We start from the raw sequence: 19777 nt of genomic DNA, 5'->3' as shown, positions 1-19777 counted from the left end.
CCGTGTACCCGTGTACCGTGTTTGTTCGTACCAAAAAAACGAGCATGGTTGCTATGGTTAGCAACCAAAAAAACGAGCATGGTTGCTATGGTTAGTATGTGACGTCACTGACATCACAGTTGCACCACTTAGTTCACTACGGGTGTGATTTTATTATTTATGGAGGGACAGACAGTAGGCTGACAGGAAATGGGGGAAGACATGCAGTAAAGGCCGTCGGGATCGGGAGTCGAACCCGCGGCACACTGCCAGACTGGATTACCAGCCAAGGTGCCTGGACCACTGAGCCATGGCCCAGGCCGTCCTTTGCATTATTATTGAACTCTGCAAGATCTTTTTGAGCTGCACGGGTTGGGTTGTAGAGGGCAGACAAGGCAGTGCTGCACCGTACGGTCCTCTTCTCCACATTCACAGATGGTTGGGCCGGTTTGTATAGCCCCATCATCTGTTCATAGCAGCTTTTGATCAGCCCATTCCTGGCGGTTGAGTGTCTTCCACTGGACCCATGGTGCTTCTGAGCCACTGAGCCAGAATGGAGGTCTTCAGAAGGGGGATAATTGGCATAATGACAAAATTGGTAGACAAATTGTGTAAAAATAATGTGTTATTCTATATGAAAAAACAAACAAACTGGAGGAATTTCACATTTTATCCAAACTCTCCAGACTGATTGAAAGTATGTTGTTTTTGTGGTCACTCACAGCCCACCTCAGGTGTCCTGAAAGATGCCATCCAGTTGGGCATTGGTTATGCTGTGGGCAACCTGAGTTCCAAGCCAGACCGAGACGTTCTCATGCAAGACTTTTCTGTGGTGGAGAGTGTCTTCTTGCCTAGGTAGGTAACAGCACCATATGTAACCTTTTACTTACAAATGGAAAAAGGGCAAGTCACTGACACATCTTTAGTCAGCAAGTAATACATTTGACTAAACAAATGACATTGGTTCGGTTGCACTACTCATACTGTGTGCATGCATGCCAAATTCACGTCCCATTGTATGACGGGGACCCGCCCATTTCTAGAAGCGCTGTGCTATTTCTGTTGTGCTATTTTTGTTGTTGTACACCATCATACAGTATGACTAAGTATAAATAAAGCATGAGAGCACCATTGTTTCTTTAAAACTGGGTGCTAGTAAACCTACCTACTGTATTTCCATTACTTTTACTTCTTTCTTATATGCCAACTGTTTACCTCTGAGAGGGCATGTTGTGTTGTCTAACCTTGTTCTATATTATAATGTGTAATAATTAGGCCTGTCACAGTTATTACATAATCATCACAATTATTTGAGATAATCACAATTATTTTGTCATAATCGTGTCATGATGAAAGATTTTCATACATTAAAAACAGCTGAATAGCTGATCTACAAGCAAACAAACACGTCATGAAGTGACAGCTATTTCCGCTATTTTGTTACCCCCTTTTTAAGTATAAAAACAATCATTTCTATGTATATTAGTTATTTGTCATGTCTGCCCTGTGCATATTTTTACTAACAAAGCAAAGAGAAATGTATTATTTATTCATATGTTGACCATGTTAACCGTTAATCACAAGTATCTGTGAGACAATTAATTGTCAAATTCAAATTGTAATCGTGACATAATAATGATGTGTTTATTCTATGATGAACAGCGAGGGCAGTAACCTGACTCCAGCCCATCGCTTCCCAGACTTCAGGCTGAAAACCTATGCACCTCTGGCCTTCCGTTACTTCAGGGAGCTGTTTGGAATCAAACCAGATGACTATCTGGTTAGTATGTCCACACACACACACACACACACACACACACACTATGCACATACTGTACACCACCACTGTACCAAAGCTCCACCTACTGTGTTGCGTTGCGTTCGGATGGCGTCAAAAAATGAATGAAGGATGAATGAATGGTGAATGCAACGCAACGTCGGCAGTAGAGCACCCTTCATTGATTAAAAAGGGAACATTCCCTGCGTTGACGATGAGGCTGCAGTTGAGCTTCGGCTTTAGGCACTGGTGCCAACATTGGGCGAAATAAGTTTTGGTTTAAAATAAAATATTTTAAAAGAATAGTCAAATTTAAATTTGCAAAAGAGTTTTATACATTTGAAAACTTTAAATGGGACATTCTGCGTAATTAGTATACTTTTACTTTAGGTAATAACTAAGTATATTTTGAAGCCAATACTTTTGTACTTTTACTCAAGTAACTGAAGTTACTCAAGTACAAAATGCGAGTACTTTTTCCACCTCTGTGTGAATTGCAGTACTCCATCTGTAACGAGCCACTGATCGAGCTGTCCAACCCTGGAGCCAGCAGTTCCTGGTTCTACCTGACGAGTGACGACGAGTTCATCATCAAGACCGTTCAGCCCAAAGAGGCAGAGTTTCTGCAGAAACTGCTTCCTGGCTACTACATGGTGAGTCCCTCCCTCCCGTCCCAGAATGCAAAAACACAGTGCTGGCGCCCGCCGGTCTCCATTCACTTCTACCCACGGCTGGTGGGAATTTGCATGTCATGTGACAGCGACTGCAGAGCTATGCAAATGCTGTCACCTCTCCAATTTGTCTTCTAAGCAGACGCTCTTATCCAGAGCAACTTACGAGTGCGAGCAGCATCATTTGTTTTATTTATTTATATTTATTCGCACAATAAAAAATGTACAAAGGAAACATTATTAAAAGACACAGAAATAAGTGCAGGTTAGAAAGGAAACCCATATAGGGCTTATACAAGGTTCTCACCTGAAATTAAGTAGTAAGTTAAACATATAGTAAACAAACATAAGACAAGACAAGCAAGTACTTTGTGTGCAGTTGAATGTGTGGGTGAGTGTGCTCAACTGCTTGTGTCTGCACAATGCACATGTGTGTCGGTGTGTGTATGCAGAAGTAAAGCATAATATCATATCTAGCTAACATTCTTAACATTTATGGTCAATAAAAACTAATTTAAGCAACCAAAACATGTGAACAAGGGACCAAGATATATCTGCAATAGTAAGCTAGAATCTATCGAGAGAGAGAGAGAGAGAGAGAGAGAAAAAAAGGGAATTCAGGACGGGAACCCCTTTTGGTGTTTTAAGCATTATGTTATACTTTAGCTTTTAGATCTGCTATTTTTGAAAAATTGTGAAGATGTGGCACAAATCTTTGAATATATATTCTTTCAGAGCGAATGTTTTTAACTCAGATATTTTCAGATGAGGGTCCGCACTCCGCAGCCAAATACAGATAATTCTGGGGGTCCTTGACATGAAAAAGGTTGAGCACCACTGACATAGAAATATAGGTTTTTCAGAAAACTTTTAGGATTTTTTCAGGTCTAAATGGGTTAAGACTTAAGAGTCTGAATCAGAATACTGAATTTGTTATTTAAGCAATATTAAGAGGGTGTGCTTTACCGTGATTATTGGCACGACACTGAAGTGTCAATAATCACGGTAAAGCACACCCTCTCGTGTAATACTGCGATTATACAACGGTTACCAACAAAACAAAACAAAACATATGTATTCATATTGTGGGTCAATTCACTATCAAAATATAAATAATGTAATAGTTTCCCTGTAAATGGAAGAGTCCATTTGACTGAGACAATAAATAGTCCCTGTTCATTCAAAGTAGCAGCGCTCAGCTGTCACAGAGGCACCGTCTCACCATCAACACAGCTGAGCTGTCAATGCCGGCCCCCGGTGCAATCAGTGGGAGGAATCTTATGACCGTGTCACATGGCCAAAATAACTGGTCTACAAGCTTCCAATGCGTCGCGGTGGCGATCACAATCGATCACAATCAAACTAGAAGTGTTCTTCACCGACAATAGCCACAAGCTCACAACGTTGTGATGTGAGCTTGTATTGCTAAGTAACAGATATGTTGAGAACTGAGCAGAGCAGTTATAGGGAGCGGTCCTTTCAAAAGAGTCTTCGTCCCCGAGGAGGAGATAAAGACAGTTTCACATTCCAACGTCAATGCACGGGCGCTAAACACTGTTTTCAGTCTCTTGTAAAGCTTAAGCAATACAGTAAAGACTATAAATATAACATGTACGTGTGCAACTGTTTACATTCTTCTTAGTGCAGAAACTATTTAACTATGACTTCAAATTGTTTATCCACTGTAAGCGCCATTTGAGTCATGCATCTATTCTGTGCTGTCATTGAAGGACTTGCCAATCAAGGCCTTGGTTGCCTTGGTTACAGGGAGGGGTATTTAACCCTGGCCCTAATCAGGTGCAGGTGTTGCTGACATGCAAAGGCAAACAGTTTTTAGACGGTGTTTGGAGGGCTCATTGTCTACCGGTATATTCTTTTGACTTGTTTATTTATATGTAAAAGTATAGGGCTTTGGCAGTTAATAAATATACTTCAACTGAATGGACATGTTTGGACATCACTTTCCTGGAGCACCCGTCATAACTTCAATCCTGGCTGTTGGCAACCAGTACCGCCTAATAATGGGTTTTAGGCGCTACATCCACTATACTACATACATTCAAGATTTTCAAGTTTATTGCCACATAACAATTTTACTGGTGTGACAGAGTATTATTCACACATGAATAATACTCACTCAGTCATGTGAGTGTCAATGTGACAGCCTGTAAAATGTTTGGATGTCCCTTTTTTCCATGTTGCTTGCAGCCAGGTCCCTGCATTATGATACCCGGGCCATAGTTTTGCACAAGATATATCACTCTGTAAAATCTCTCTCACAAACTCAATGCTGATACCTGTATTGTTAGCACTTATACTATACAGAACAATCTGGCCATGCCCACAAATACCCGTATATATTATGTGTGTATCTATAAACAAGGTTGAAGCAATTTGTGTTGTTTGTTTGTCTAATCATTTGAAAATGACGTAACCGGCCTACCTGTGATGTTTTCTGTCAGAACTTGAATCAGAACCCACGGACGTTGCTCCCCAAGTTCTACGGCCTGTACTGCATCCAGTGCGGCGGCGTGAACATCCGCATCGTGGTGATGAACAACGTGCTGCCACGCGCCATGACCATGCACTACAAGTACGACCTGAAAGGCTCCACCTACAAGCGGCGCGCCTCGCGCAAGGAGCACGCCAAGAGCTCGCCCACATTCAAGGACCTGGACTTCCAGGAGATGATGCACGAGGGCCTGCACTTTGATGCCGACACCTACACCGCCCTGATGAAGACCCTGCAGAGAGACTGTCGAGTGAGTTCCAAACTACCATATACAGGATTTAACACTTGATTTAGCATGAAGAAGTCAGAAATTAGGACAGGACATCGCCGTTATGATCAATCTGTGCTGAGGCAGCGTAGATTCGAGTAAATAAGGAAGTTTGTCAGCCCATAAACCAAGGTGCTCCGGGAGCACTGAGCAAGGCGTTGCCTAGCAACGGCCGCTGTCAAAAAATGGATTTCAGCTGTTTTATATCGATATAAAAGACCTTAAGACGTGTCCACATGTCTGAGGCAGCCTGCGGTTTTATTTGATAGGACATCTTTACTATTGTTAAAGATGGAATTCCGTGATTCCCCTCCCCCAAAACATGATCAGGTACTATTATACAAGGAGGAAGATTTTTCTTTTTCTTTTTTTCAAAAAAAGTGTACAGAAAGTGTTAAAATGATGTTTGTATGTGGCCACACCCACCAGTTCATTAAGTATATCTGGTTTTCATCTTTGCAACACCCACCTGAACTTAAAGGAGAATTTCAGACTAGAAGGCTTTCTTACCTTTATTTGTAGTTGTTAAGTCCCCACCAAAGAGGTCCAGGTGTTATTTTGTGCAAAAGCGCATTATTGGCTATTTCCCCTACCATAAGCCCTCAATGAATTGAATTGAATTGAATGGGGCATATCCTCTCTTCATAATGTAAATAGTATCCCAAGCGGCACACTTTACTACTTATTTCGATGGAAATAAGCAAATTAGCACAAAAACCCAACCCCCATTGAGGGCTTATGGTAGGGGAAATAGCCAATAATGCACTTTTGCACAAAATAACACCTGGACCTCTTTGGTGGGGACGTAACAACTACAAATAAAGGTAAGAAAGCCTTCTAGTCCGAAATTCTCCTTTAAGCCTCGCCCACAGCTGTTGTTGGATAATGGGGAAGGGGTTAAGGGGAGGGGATGATTTTATTATGTCACTAACGTGGTGTATTTCGATTGGGCCTTTTGACTCAAAGGCTTTCAGGAAGAAGAAAAAAATACACAGGGAAGACATATTTAAATATAACCACACCTGGGGGTCTATTAGAGTAATGTTAACTCCATAGACAGTTACAGTAGACACAGAAAAAGTAAAACAATCACAGCATTCCATAATTACAAATATTTTCTGTTGGATTATGGCTTTGGAATTACAGTAGGATTTATCCGCTGTACAGTATAAAATTGTGTTAAGCTTAAAAGCTTAGTACAAGAAACAACTAAGTACATTTAGTTACATTGCACAATTGCTGTACTAAATTACTATTTTACAGGTACCGTGACATTATCCATTTGGAATTCAGTTTCTAATCCTGATCTGTTAGCCTGATATCCTCAAACATTCAGTGAACAACGTTATGTAAGAAGTACAAGTCTCCATTGTTTCCATTTTTCACAAACAAGTAAAAATGGTAAATTTGAAATTATCCACAGCATTATTCCAGTCATAATAATCAAATATATCCCCTCAAATGTGTTGACAGATCTGTCACAATGTTTGAATTCAATACTAACATCTGCATTTAAGCACTTGAACCCTAGAATCCCTAATCCCTAATGGAGGCGAATATTCAGCGAAAATAGCCTCTCCCTACAATATGTATGTTGTGAGCTTACAGTAGATTGGCTATTTTCTACGATGATATTTGGTGTAGAGGGGAAACACGGAGGGGACCATGCAAGGACAGACCCCTGGGAGACCCCGGCCCCTTAATTGGTAAATAGTAAATGGTTCATCTATATACAGTAGCACTTTTATCCAAGTCGCTTTACATAGATTGTGCATTACATTCACCCATTCACACACCGATGAAGGAGGAAACCTGCATCAACCTGCACATCAGGAGCAATTAGGGGTTCAGTGTCTTGCTCAAGGACACTTCGACACTAACTCTGGGGGAGCCCGGTATTGAACTGGGAACCTTGTGGTTCTCATTCGGCTCTTCTACCCTACCAGGCACTTTACACCTGCTACACTGCCGTCCCTTGAAGTGTAGGTTTAAGGTTAAATCTGACTCGGTCTGAACTGCATGGTGAACCATGCACGCTCTGGCCTGCGCCTTCACTGCTGAGGCTGTTACGTACACCTTTCGTCTGACCGTGAACAATTGCCCTCTGTCCCCGTCTCCCTCTCTAAGCCCTTAAGAATGACCTCATTAGTCCTGCCTGTTGTTTGATTAGTGGGAAAGGACCGCATAAGAAAGGCCTCCTCCTCATCCAGGATTACCAGCAGCAGAACAAAGCACCACCTGACTCATATTACTGACTTTAACGACTGGACTTCGTGTGTGCGTCCATCCGGAGCCCAGAACACACACAGCCCAGGCTTGGCGTATACATACAGTGTGCTGTCTTAGGGTGTGTGATGTAAGCCAGTCAGTGTATTAGGTAACATGCATGAGGAGAATGCAGTGTCCCGTATATTCAGAATTTAACTTTTTCAGTGCCAAAGTAAAAGTACTCAAATTATCCCTATAATCTAGTCTTCACACCGCTCCAATGACTGGCTTCGTGTGTGTCTATGTGTCTGTATGTTCGTTTGGGGTATGAACAGCTGCAATACCCCTGGGTGACCTAAAGTGGCACTGTTGAGCAGCCTACAGGCCCATTCACACTGGGCACTATAACTCACAATAAAAGTATAACTAACAATAAACCTGTACCATACAGTACAGTAACTATCACAATAAAAGTATAGTTGCACACAGTTCACACGGGTGTGATTGTTTTAATGTTGCAGATTGTAGATCGACTATTTTCCAATAGCCGCAGAATATTTCCCCTGAGAAGTAGTGGAGTAGACGTTTAAAGTATAAAAAATGGAAACGCTCAGGTAAAGTAAACATACACATACTAAATTATAGTACAGTGAGTTAACAGTACTTGAGTAAATGTACTTGATGATGTAAGCCAGGTCAATGTATTGGGTAACATGGAAGAACTTAAAGCTTTAGGCTTTGTTTACAAAGAGTCCTTAACATTCACATAGTCAGACTCAAGTTGAGAGTGCACTTTATGTAAGTTAGTATGCTTAGTCTCCAAATCCAGCTTTGGTGCCCCTATAACCGTGACTTTCCTGCATGTTGTCTACAAAGGTTGAATGGTCAAGTTGGGGGAATTGTTCAAGACATTACCTAAGAACGCGGTAAACTAATTTCATGTATACCCTCAGCCATTTTCTTTGCTTGGGGGTGGGGGGGGGGGGGGGGGGGGGGGTTGCAGAGACATACAGAATAAAATCAATGAATTAAATGCATTCATATAATGTTGCTCGAGGTGCCTTGAATATCCAACATAAAACTAAATAACATCTCAGTACTAACAGTATCCTATTAGTGTAACCATGAACAGCATTGCAGAAGACACTTCCAGACAGGAAACAACAAGGGCCTGACAGGAGATGCAATAATGTAACGTTGCTTCACCGTTTACAAATTCTGTTGTTGCTAAAGCCTTGTAGGCATCCTGTGAGCTGTTCAGTGTTCACACACAGCGATTACTTTTTTTTATTAATCAAATAAATCGTTTAGTTCGATTTACTAGTTATTCTCGAGCGTGGCACCATTAGATTTCTCGGTTTGCCCTGGGTTCATGTAATTTAATTTCCCAGGGCAAAGGTTACAAACCAGGAGGGTTCACGAAGGTTATTGTTTACACGTTCACTCACAGTGGTCCCCACGGCCAACTTTGAGCTAGGTAAAACAGCCTTCCGTTTTAATGCTCCTTTTACCTGGAATCAATTACAATGCACTTTAAAAATGGACTCCATGATCTCATTGGGGCAATTTAAAAACCTGCTAGCTGATCTTGTTGTTTTAAACTGTCACTGTTTGAATTAAGTTGAAATAAAGGTTGAATGAACAGACTGAAACCAAGATGGATCATGTATGTGTGGCAGGTCCTGGAGAGCTTCAAGATCATGGACTACAGTCTGCTGCTGGGGGTCCATGTCCTGGACCAGAGGGCGCTGGGCAGAGGAGCCCGCGGAGACAGTAAGAGAGGACAGAGGGTCCTCTACTCCACCGCACTGGAGTCCATCCAGGGAAATGTAAAAGGACCGGTCGATGATGACACGTGAGGAATACTATACTATACTATACTATACTATACAGTATACCCCCCCCCCCCCTTCCGGGTCCCTTCCCTACTTCCTTCACAGGTGTTTCCGACGATACGAATTAAGGCTCTGTTCCATTTAGTGTACAGTGGTTCTCTAACTTTTAAATTTCAAGGATGCCCATAACTCTTGAGAGTGTACAAATGGAACCAAAATGCAAATGGACCCACTCAAGAGTTACACACCCGTACAGGGGCCATTTGGAACCCACTCAAGAACACTTTGAGACCCACGGGTGTAGCAGTGCTTCACAGTGAGCCGACATGCACAATAGCAGCACCCGTTTGAAATGGAGCAGAGCCTTCATTAGTATCACCAGGGGAAAGGGGCCCAAGTTCTTTCCAATAGGCCTATCTCACAGCCCGTTTTCCATGCCCACTTCCGGTAAATAGTGGTGTCTTTAACATGAGCATTTACACGTTTTTTTCTCTGGAGAATCTTAAGTACATTTTCTAATGTAAAAATGTGACTGACCAATATTATTATGAAGCAAACAAGATGGTAAATCAGGTCGAACAGATAGAACAAACCTTACCTTGAGAAAACAAAAGTTGTAGACTTCTTAAATTACCTCTGTTAACATGTAGCGTCTATGGAGTGACGTCACGCTATCACCACTAACCCCGAAAGGGGGCGTATTTAGTGGGGCGGGGAAATTCTGTGAGATAGGCTTATATGGCGTGTGACCGTGTCGTGTGTGCACAGAGCCCATTGTGTCTGAAGCTTACCTGAACCCACACGACCTGCAGGTTGTAGGTTGACACCGTACATCACTATCTCACACACACTACACCGGTGGTTCTCATAGTGGGGTCCTTGGGGAGGGTTCTAGGGGGTACCCCCAGCTAAATCTGTGTTCAACTAGGCTATTTTAATCCTATACATCGGCCATTTGAAAATAGCGAATATTATTATTATTATTATTTTAATTACGTAAATCATGTATGGGGGGTTCCCTGGCACAAAATGTTTTCAGACACGGATCAGTGGCCAAATACATAATAATAGCTGCAATCCATATACCCTAATTGTAAGAATAAATCGTTATTTTAATCTATCTATCATAGAGTATGTTAATACAATATAGTGAATATTTGTGAGTAACTATATGGTTGGAGGTGGACTCTCCCTACTTATATTTACAGCATGTGGTCGAGTAGGACACCTACTGGCTGAACTGAATATCTCCCCTACTCCAAACAGGCTGTAGAACAGCGGTGGGCAACTTTGACAATGGAGAGGGCCACTATATTTCAACACTCACTCCCTAGGGCCATATATTACGGTCGTCGCAAAAATAGCCGATCTACAAGCTCAAAACGCGTCGCGCTGCGACGCGTTTTGAGCTTGTAGATCGGCTATTTTTGCTATATTCGAATTGAAATCTTGAATTTTTGCTATTTTTTTTTAATCAGAATCCTGAAAATTAATATTTTTCATTTCAAATGCTTTTAATTATACTTGTGTTGAAGCATTGAGCTACTAATTTAGACTGAAGTAATTAAAGCGGGTCATGTTTGCATGTTGTGGAATTGTAATCAGCTGAAACCAATATTATATCAGAATTCTGACATTAACCTGAGGGCCGCATTAAGTGAAGGTGGGGGCCGCATGTGGCCCCCGGGCCGCCAGTTGCCCACCCCTGCTGTAGAACAAGGGTGGGCAACTGTGATGCTGGAGACTGGAGAGGGCCACTATATTTATTTCCACACTCACTCCAGATGACCAAATTGCATATATACTGTCGGCAGAAACTTCTTGTCTCTGTATTTTAACTTTTTCTTTTTCGTAAATGAATGCACCTACTGCGTCATTCTATGTCACACACAAGTAGCAAAAACTGCAGATCTACAAGCTAAATGCGTTTTGAGCTTTCTGAATTGGAATCCTGAATTATTCTTTGATATTTTTTAACTGGAATCCTGAAAAGTAAAATTGTTATTTAATTTCAAATGCATTTAGTTATACTTATGTTGACTTTATGAACTTAAAAACAGATACATTGGACATAGAAAGAGACAATACCATTTTAATACTAGTCATTAAGCTACTAATATAATATATCAATATTAACCTGTGGGCCCTATTAAGTGAAGGTGGAGGCCACATGTGGCCCCGGGGCCCCCAGTTGCCCATGTATGCCGTAGCGTAGACTGCTCAGACATTTTGGTGATCGCATGGGAGAGCCGTGTCCGAGTCCCGTGTGAATCTAAGAGCAGGGGTTTTCAACAGGTGGTCCATGGACCACTGGTTGGTGGTCTGTGAAGGTATTGCTGCTGCATGTGGTCCTTGACTATGCATTTAGTAATGTTTGGATTTGTTGATTAAAAAAAAAGAATCTTTCCACTAGTTGAGAAACCATGAACTGAATGACCTGGTGACCTATGATGATGACCGTCACCGTCATCAATGTAGTCATTTACTGACAAGTTGGAGGTCAAGAAATTCAACAGAAAAAGGTAGTTAGAATCTCAAGAGGGGGAAGTAGTAGATTGTCTGGTTGAGTCATCATTATTAGGAAATGTGCCCGTGCTGTGTAATTGCATGTGTCGGCTCACTCATAAGATACAAATCAGCATATCAGTTCACATGAGTTTAATGGAAGGTTGGTTAAAGTAAGTGAACAGAATAAGGAAACTGATATTCTCAACCATTTTTTTAAAGCTCTGGACCACTATAGCATATTTCAGTTAAATGATGCCTCTGCTTGGTATAATTTGTTGTGCGTAGTATCGTGCAACAAATTCAATCGAGGCGTCTATCAGTCATTATTACATTTTTACATTTTAAAACATTTTCCCCAAGGACCACCTGCAGGCCTAATTATGCCATGATGGACCACTTGTAGTCCATGGACCATTGGTTTGCGAAACGGTGGGATGCATAGCTAGGAACTGCAGGTGTTCCCAAAGCACTAACCTTAGCCCATATCCTCCTCCACCCAACACAACAGTGGTCCCCCGGTTGATTCCATGTCAGGGTGGTGGTCCCTCATTCACAATCAGTTGAAAATCCCTGATGTAGAGGATTGCAGCTTTTTTTTGTTCATTTATAGCTGTTATCTTAATCCATTGAGACCTGGAACGCATCCATGTCACGTTAGCGTTTAACCACATTAACCATTAACCCATTTTGGGGCGGGAACCCCTTTTGGTGTTTTAAACATTGTTATAATTTAGCTATTGAAAAATAGCAGATCTACAAGTTCATAGCGCGCCACCGAGTGGCGCGCTATGAACTTGTAGGTCTGCTATTTTTGAAAAATCGTTAAAATGTGCCTCAAATCTTTCCGAAAATTGTCATGATTTAGAAAACTTTTCTTTTTAAATTTCGACGTCAGGCCTGAATGGGTTAAATAGACACTATTTCTCACCTTTTTCAGGATGGGTGGAATCCCTGCCAAACACAAGGATGAGAAGCTGCTCATCTTTCTAGGAATCATCGACATACTTCAGTCATACAGGTGAGGCATTTACAACATGCAGTGGTTGAAAGTAACACTTTTGAGGTATTTGTACTTTACTTTAGAATTTCCAATTTCTTCTACTCAACTACATCTCGGATTTACTCCACTACAATTATTTGAGAACCTTAGTTAATAGTTTTTCTTTTGATTGTTACTACAAAACATACATTAACCACTTCAGCCCTATGTGCATTTTGACCATTTGAAAATAGCTGATCTACAAGCTACTTTTACTTAAAGTTAAACAAAATGTAGTACTTATTCCACTACTGACAAGTGACAACATGTAATTTATTTTTGATACGCTGTAAAATCCTGAGTGTTCATTTTAAAATCTTTCCCTGGTATATTTTTAATTATTTTAAATTTTAAAGGCTTCAGCCACAGTGGAACGTCACTCAGTGTCACGCTCGCATCAATGATGCTTTAAGTGTGTCAGGCCAGTAACACCTCATCTTCACAGGCAAGGAGCACAAAAAACTGTGCTGATATGGAGCGTCTGCCATTGCGTTGCGACATAGCCTGAGCCAATCAAATAACCAATAGTAGCATGTAGCGCAGGGGTTCTCAACGTTTTTGGCCGGGGACCCCCGGAAATGCTTTGGCAATGTCTCGGGACCCCCGCCCCGCCCCCTCCCGACCCCCAATATAAATTGACTGCTACAATAACCTTAAACCATTTTGGGCGGGAACCCCTTTTGGTGTTTTAAGCATTGTTATAATTTAGCTATTGAAAAATAGCAGATCTACAAGCTCATAGCGTGCCACCGAGTGGCGCGCTACGAGCTTGTAGGTCTGCTATTTTTGAAAAATCGTTAAAATATATATATTCTTTTATTATTATTAAATTTTTTTGGACCCCCTAAAATAATTTGGCGACCCCCCGAGGGGTCGCGACCCACGGGTTGAGAACCCCTGATGTAGCGTGTAGATATCAACCAATAAAAGTGTGTGGGACCGCAAAACCTCGCTCAAATAGAGACTCTGCGAGCGAATATAGGAGGGGTGGACGACGTCGCTGCACGTTGTCCGCGACGTCATTGGCGCTCACGTTACGTCAGGACAGTCATTGCAAAACACGTATTCAGATTCCATCGTTCACTGGCATCGCTGGCAGTGCAAATGGGGTGCAGAAACCTTGGTATCTCCATATTTAAACTTTTATGTTATTTTTTTGTAAACTTCATTCATCATACAAGTACAGTGATGCCCAAAGGTATCGAGAATAGAAGATCGGTGAATCTTGACACGATAGATTGGCTATTTTCACGATAAAAAAAAATGTTAAACGATAATACAAAAGGAACGGTTTTGGGCATACAAGGTTTCCACGCGATAGACGGCAACGGACCACCGGTGTAATCACTGTGATGAACGAATGGGTGTTCGTTGTCGCCTCGGTAACCAGCCGAGGGCCGGCTTCATGCAGCAACGTCCAGGTGATGCACAGTAGGAGAACTTCTTTGTGATGACAGTGGCATGATGTTCCCTCAGGTTAATCAAGAAGATGGAACATTCTTGGAAAGCTCTTGTATACGATGGGGTATGTACCTGTGTGTGGCGCTGTCTGTGTCTGCTAGTGCAGGGGTTCTCAACCCGTGGGTCGCGACCCCTCGGGGGGTCGCCAAATTATTTTAGGGGGTCCCCAAATTATAAAAAAAAAAAAAAAGAATTTAAAAAATATATATATTTTCACGATTTTTCAAAAATAGCAGACCTACAAGCTCGTAGCGCGCCACTCGGTGGCGCGCTATGAGCTTGTAGATCTGCTATTTTTCAATAGCTAAATTATAACAATGCTTAAAACACCAAAAGGGGTTCCCGCCCGGGTCCCGAGACATTGCCAAAGCATTTCCGGGGGTCCCCGGCCAAAAACGTTGAGAACCCCTGTGCTAGTGTGTGAATTCTGTGCATTTTGTCGTGTTTAACATCGGCCAGTGTGTGCCTGTCTGTCTGTGTAATAAGTTTGACTCGTGCACAAGATGTAACAGAAACTTGTGTGCACGTGATAGCGTGCACTGTGTGTGCATTCTGAGCATCTTTTCCTTATGTCTTTCAGGATACCGTGTCTGTTCACAGGCCTAATTTTTACGCAGACCGGTTTCTAAAATTCATGGGCACCACGGTCTTCAAAAAGATTCACCGTAAGTTGCTGATTAATATGCCCATATATCTCAAATGTTTTACTTTCCTATACAGATAATGTACCACATGAACCCTATTCTGTGGCGATTGGCGAACAGTCTGCAAAAATAAAGATATAGTTGGAATTGTAGGAGTTGAGGAATTATATTAAGCGCCGACTTATATTTAGAGAGAGAGAGAGAGAGAGAGAGAGAGAGAGAGGTAGGGAGAAACTCTGCACATACTTTGGGTACAGTACATCATATCCCCGAACGCGGTCTAGTCCAGGGGTTCTCAACCTGGGGGTCGCGACCCCTGGGGCAGTCGCTAAATTATTTTCGGGTGTTCCCCGATTACTTTCAAAAAACAAAACTGAATGGCTGGAAAATTATTACACATAGTACATGCATAAACTTTCCTTAATGATTATATCTGGTTTCAGTATTTACTGTATTTATGATGTATTTTCTCTATTATTAAGGTTATTGTAGCGGCCAATTTGTATTGGGGGTGGGGAAAGCATTTCCGGGGGTCCCCAGCCAAAAGCGTTGAGAACCCCTGGTCTAGTCTAGTGAACATAATGGGCCCTATTATGCGTGTCTTAAGTACCAGGTCTTATGACTTAACTTAAGACCTGGGGGCGTGGTCAATGCTGTTTGGCCACTCAGAATAGCCAAATGGCATTGATCACGCCTCCAGGTCTTAAATTAAGTAATAAGACCTGGTACTTAAGACATGCATAATAGGGCCCATTAATAAGTCTTGTAACTTGTACTTTAGTACGACTCTGTGTAATCAGTGCAGGTGGCACTAGTCCACCACCCAGGGGCGCCGCTGACTATTTGGGTTGCCCCACGCATGATATGTTTGTGCTGATCGGCTTGGTGCATTCTGTTGGCCCCCTCGGCGTGTTGCCCTACCTATGCACAGTGCGTCTTGCGTGTATATCTGGCGGCGACGCTGCCACCACCTCACCCCCTGCATGCAAATGATTCAGAAATACTGAATACACTCCTCTCCCTGCCCCCCCCCCCCCCCCCCCCTCTCTTTCGTAGCTCTCAGAGGAGTGTCTTCTAAGAGGAAGAGGAATTCCCTCCATGCAGCCAAGTCGGCCTCCCAGGAGTTCCTGTCGCCCCTCAGAGACGAGCTGAAAGAGGAGAAGAAGACACAGAGCATGGACCATCTGGATGGACCGTGTAAGCATGCAGTGGTGTCAAGTACATTTACTTAAGTACTGTACTTATTACTTAAAGATGGAGTGCCATGATTTTTTTCCCCACCCTAAATCATGATCATCAGATATTATTATTATATAAGGAAGATTTATTTTCAAAAAAGTGTACAGTATTTGTTAAAATGTCGTTTTTATGAAGTATGCCTGGTTTGCCTGGTGGGTGGTGATTGATAGAATTGTAAAACGCAGCCGTTCCACTGGTAGAATTTTAAAACGCAGCCGTTTAATTGCTAGAATTGTAAAACGCAGACGTTTAATTGATAGAATTGTAAAACGCAGCCTTTTAATTGCTAGAATTGTAAAACGCAGACGTTGAATTGATAGAATTGTAAAACGCGGCCGTTCGACTGATACAATTGTAAAACGTAGCCGTTTAATTGATAGAATTGTAAAACGCAGCCGTTTAATTGATAGAATTGTAAAAACGCAGCCGTTTAAGTAACAAATGTGAGTCCTTCCACCACTGCGTACTGTAAGCGCGTCTTCATTGTGCCATATTGCTGCTCCTGGTGGAAAAACGAAGGGAATCGCAGTAACAAACCTTTAGCTATGGATAGGAGTTTGCTAGGTGTGCAGTGTGTGAACGAAGCGTCGTTAGCTTCACACATACTGTAGGTACGTCACACGCTAAAATGTATGTGTAAATTTACAGAAATTCTTAGCCAATTAAACCCCAGCATCCGTATTCTGGGAAAACGTTTGTCGGAAATACCAGATCAACAAGCTCCCAAGATTTTTGTTTTTGTTTGTTTTAATGGTTTGTTTTAATTCATTCATTCATTCAAGTTGTATTTTATTCAACAGTTTTTAGCTCTTCTAAACATCCAGACCTAGTCCCAAGATCTCCTGGTGCCAACCTCGCTGCTGCTGTTGATCCCAACAAGGACCTGTGTGATCATGAAAGCAGGTAATATGGATTCTGTTAAGAACAAAACCTTGTATCCTCAAACAAGGCTAGGCAAGTAGGCATAGTCTGTCTGTCTGTCTGTCTGTCTGTCTGTCTGTCTGTCTGTCTGTCTGTCTGTCTGTCTGTCTGTCTGTCTGTCTGTCTGTCTGTCTGTCTGTCTGTCTGTCTGTCTGTCTGTCTGTCTGTCTGTCTGTCTGTCTGTCTGTCTGTCTCACATTGCCTCTCAATTGGTCTCCCTCTCTCAGCCCAGAAAAGTGCAACTATATCCTGTACATATTATTGTTTTATTTGACCATGACTCCATTGGTGTGTCCATCTGTCCTGCCTGTCTGTCTGTGTTTCTGGGGGATAATCTCGCGAACCGCCAGACGGATCAGCAACAGGTTTTTTTTGTGGGCATCGTGGCTTTTTTAGACCAAGGAAGCACATATTTTGAACATTCTTTTTGCGTGACCCTCTCCGATCATTCTAAATATGGAGTTCAACACATTGACGTCAGCAATATGACATTGTGAGGTACAAGTAAGTATTTCTCTCCTCAGATGAACAGGAGCCTTTTAGCCAACTTTGATCGAAACGTAAGACTGCCACGAAGAGTCTTCGGCTATAGATCATAGCCGAGCATAACGCACCACTCGAGACCATGTTCGAGGCTCGCCTGGTCCAGGGCTCCATCCTGAAGAAGGTCCTGGAGGCCCTGAACGGCCTGATCACGGAGGCGTGCTGGGACGTCAGCGCGTCCGGCATCTCCCTCCAGAGCATGGACTCGTCCCACGTTGCCCTCGTGCTGCTCACGCTCCGGAGCGACGGCTTCGACTCGTACCGCTGCGACCGGGACCTGGCCGTGGGCGTCAACCTCGGCAGCATGGCCAAGATCCTGAAGTGCGCCGGGAACGACGACGTCGTCACCCTCAGAGCGGAGGACGACAGCCCGGACACGCTCGCCCTCACGTTCGAGAACCCCAGCCGGGAGAAGGTCTCCGATTACGAGATGACGCTGATGGACCTGGACGTGGACCAGCTGGGCATCCCGGAGCAGGAGTACAGCTGCGTGGTGAAGATGCCCTCGGGAGAGTTCGCCCGTGTCTGCCGCGACCTGTCTCAGATCGGCGGCGACGCCGTCATGATCTCCTGCACCAAGGACGGGGTCAGGTTCTCCGCCACCGGAGAGGTGGGCACCGGAAACGTCACGCTGTCCCCGTCGACCGCCGCCGTGGACAAGGAGGAGGACGCCGTGAGCATTGATATGACGGAGCCCGTCCAGCTCCTCTTCGCTCTGAACTACCTGAACCTGTTCACCAAGGCCACGCCTCTGTCCAAGACGGTTGTCCTCAGAATGTCTGCGGACGTCCCCCTAGTGGTGGAGTACAAGATAGCCGACAAGGGCCACGTCAAATACTACCTGGCACCCAAGATCAACGAAGACTAAGAGGTTTTTGCAAGCTGCTTGAAAAGCGGCTGGACAACATTTACATGTACCTCTAGTAGCGACCGTAGTGGACACTTTTTCACGATTGGCTGCCTCTAGGCTGCCTCTAAGCCAATGGGAGACCTACCCATGAAACCCATACTGAACGCTGCAACGTGAAGCTGTGATGTTCATAATGTAAATGAGAGCTTGCTGCAGCTGTCATTATGACTGAGTCATTCTTGTTTAAATGGGGTTGCGCTGTTTCTTAACGCCAGGTCCGGGGGACCACCAGGGGTCCAAATGGACGCTTTTTATGGTTCTCTATTTGCATTTGCATTTTGTTCCATTTTTACACTGTCTGGGTTAGATTATTTTACAGTGTCCCAGTGAGATTACAAACAATGGTATCAAATGGGGGTCCATGGCCTATTGAAGTGGTTAGTTGTTCACGGACCCATTTTAATTGGTTGCAGGTAAAATAATAGTAAAAGATGCCAACTTGCGCCACGTCCAACTAGGGAAACTCCCTCCTGTCAGGTGTAAGCAACTTGGACACTCTAAGAAGTGCATGAAGGAAGCATGAGTTCAAGTCCTTTGCTATCCCCATGTCCCCCATATATGGCGACTAGGTTGGCGGAGGGTGTGTAGAGCCCAGGATCACATTAGATAATTGACACAGGGGTGAAAAATGGGTTACAAAATCGTGGGATAAAAAAATCAAAAAGTACAGTGTCTGGTAGTGTCTACTGCCTGGTACAACTGCTGGTCTAAATCCTCTCGACTTTGACTAACTAATGTCTATTACAACTGCTGGTCTAAATCCTTTAGACCCGTTATTGACCTTATCCCACACTTGTGTGAAGTGAGGGGTGCTCTTATCATCATCATACATCATCATCATACATCATCACAGTCCATGCTCAGCCAATCAAATGATCACATCCCATGCTACACACACACACACACACACACACACACACACACAAAGCTGGCATAGGAGGGGCAAGCGCCCCTCAAAAATATACACACTAAGAAATTGTGACAAGGACCTCAAAATTGTACAGTACTTGAGTACATGTAGTTACCTATTTTCCATGCACCCCCTGTTCCTGCATCACAAATCATCAATCAATAATAAACCTGTCTTTCCTGTGTCACAGTGGCGACCGACGAGCCTCCAGTGCCACCGTCGCATTGGATGATGCCACTGCTTCCCTCTCCAAAAGACCATCGGATTCTGAACTCGACGTCTACTTGGTAAGAAGTGTGCTACTTTGAGGTTGGCATGCATTTTAATCCATTGAGACCTGGAACGCATCCAT

At 43.1% G+C, this 19777-nt stretch overlaps 3 protein-coding genes across 4 annotated transcripts in view; 2 read left to right on the top strand and 1 right to left on the bottom strand.

The window, feature by feature from the left end:
• LOC306940117 (serine/threonine-protein kinase NIM1-like) overlaps positions 1-19777 on the bottom strand; it is an 805056-nt gene that overhangs the window by 170019 nt on the left and 615260 nt on the right. The gene's annotated exons all lie outside the window — the stretch shown is intronic.
• Positions 1-19777, top strand: part of LOC306940116 (phosphatidylinositol 4-phosphate 5-kinase type-1 beta-like) — a 28786-nt gene that overhangs the window by 6617 nt on the left and 2392 nt on the right. Inside the window, exons 4-14 of one of the 2 annotated variants that reach the window (XM_079525100.1) lie at positions 704-834; positions 1642-1759; positions 2257-2409; positions 4890-5189; positions 9095-9270; positions 12696-12776; positions 14274-14322; positions 14839-14923; positions 15959-16099; positions 16942-17044; positions 19616-19712. In XM_079525100.1, coding sequence (XP_079381226.1) covers positions 704-834; positions 1642-1759; positions 2257-2409; positions 4890-5189; positions 9095-9270; positions 12696-12776; positions 14274-14322; positions 14839-14923; positions 15959-16099; positions 16942-17044; positions 19616-19712 — 1434 coding nt within the window. Of the gene's footprint in view, positions 1-703; positions 835-1641; positions 1760-2256; positions 2410-4889; positions 5190-9094; positions 9271-12695; positions 12777-14273; positions 14323-14838; positions 14924-15958; positions 16100-16941; positions 17045-19615; positions 19735-19777 lie in introns of both variants that reach the window. The other variant, XM_079525099.1, reaches the window with a different exon arrangement.
• LOC306940270 (proliferating cell nuclear antigen-like) lies at positions 17688-18473 on the top strand (the record flags this gene model as incomplete). Its single annotated transcript, XM_079525292.1, has 1 exon — positions 17688-18473. One exon carries the CDS (start codon positions 17688-17690, stop codon positions 18471-18473), a length of 786 nt encoding a protein of 261 aa, XP_079381418.1.

Source organism: Electrona antarctica, assembly GCF_951216825.1.
Source record: "Electrona antarctica genome assembly, chromosome: 16".
NCBI lineage: Eukaryota > Metazoa > Chordata > Actinopteri > Myctophiformes > Myctophidae > Electrona > Electrona antarctica.
The sequence above is the reverse complement of the archived record's forward strand: the minus strand, read 5'-3'. Positions and strand labels throughout refer to the sequence as shown.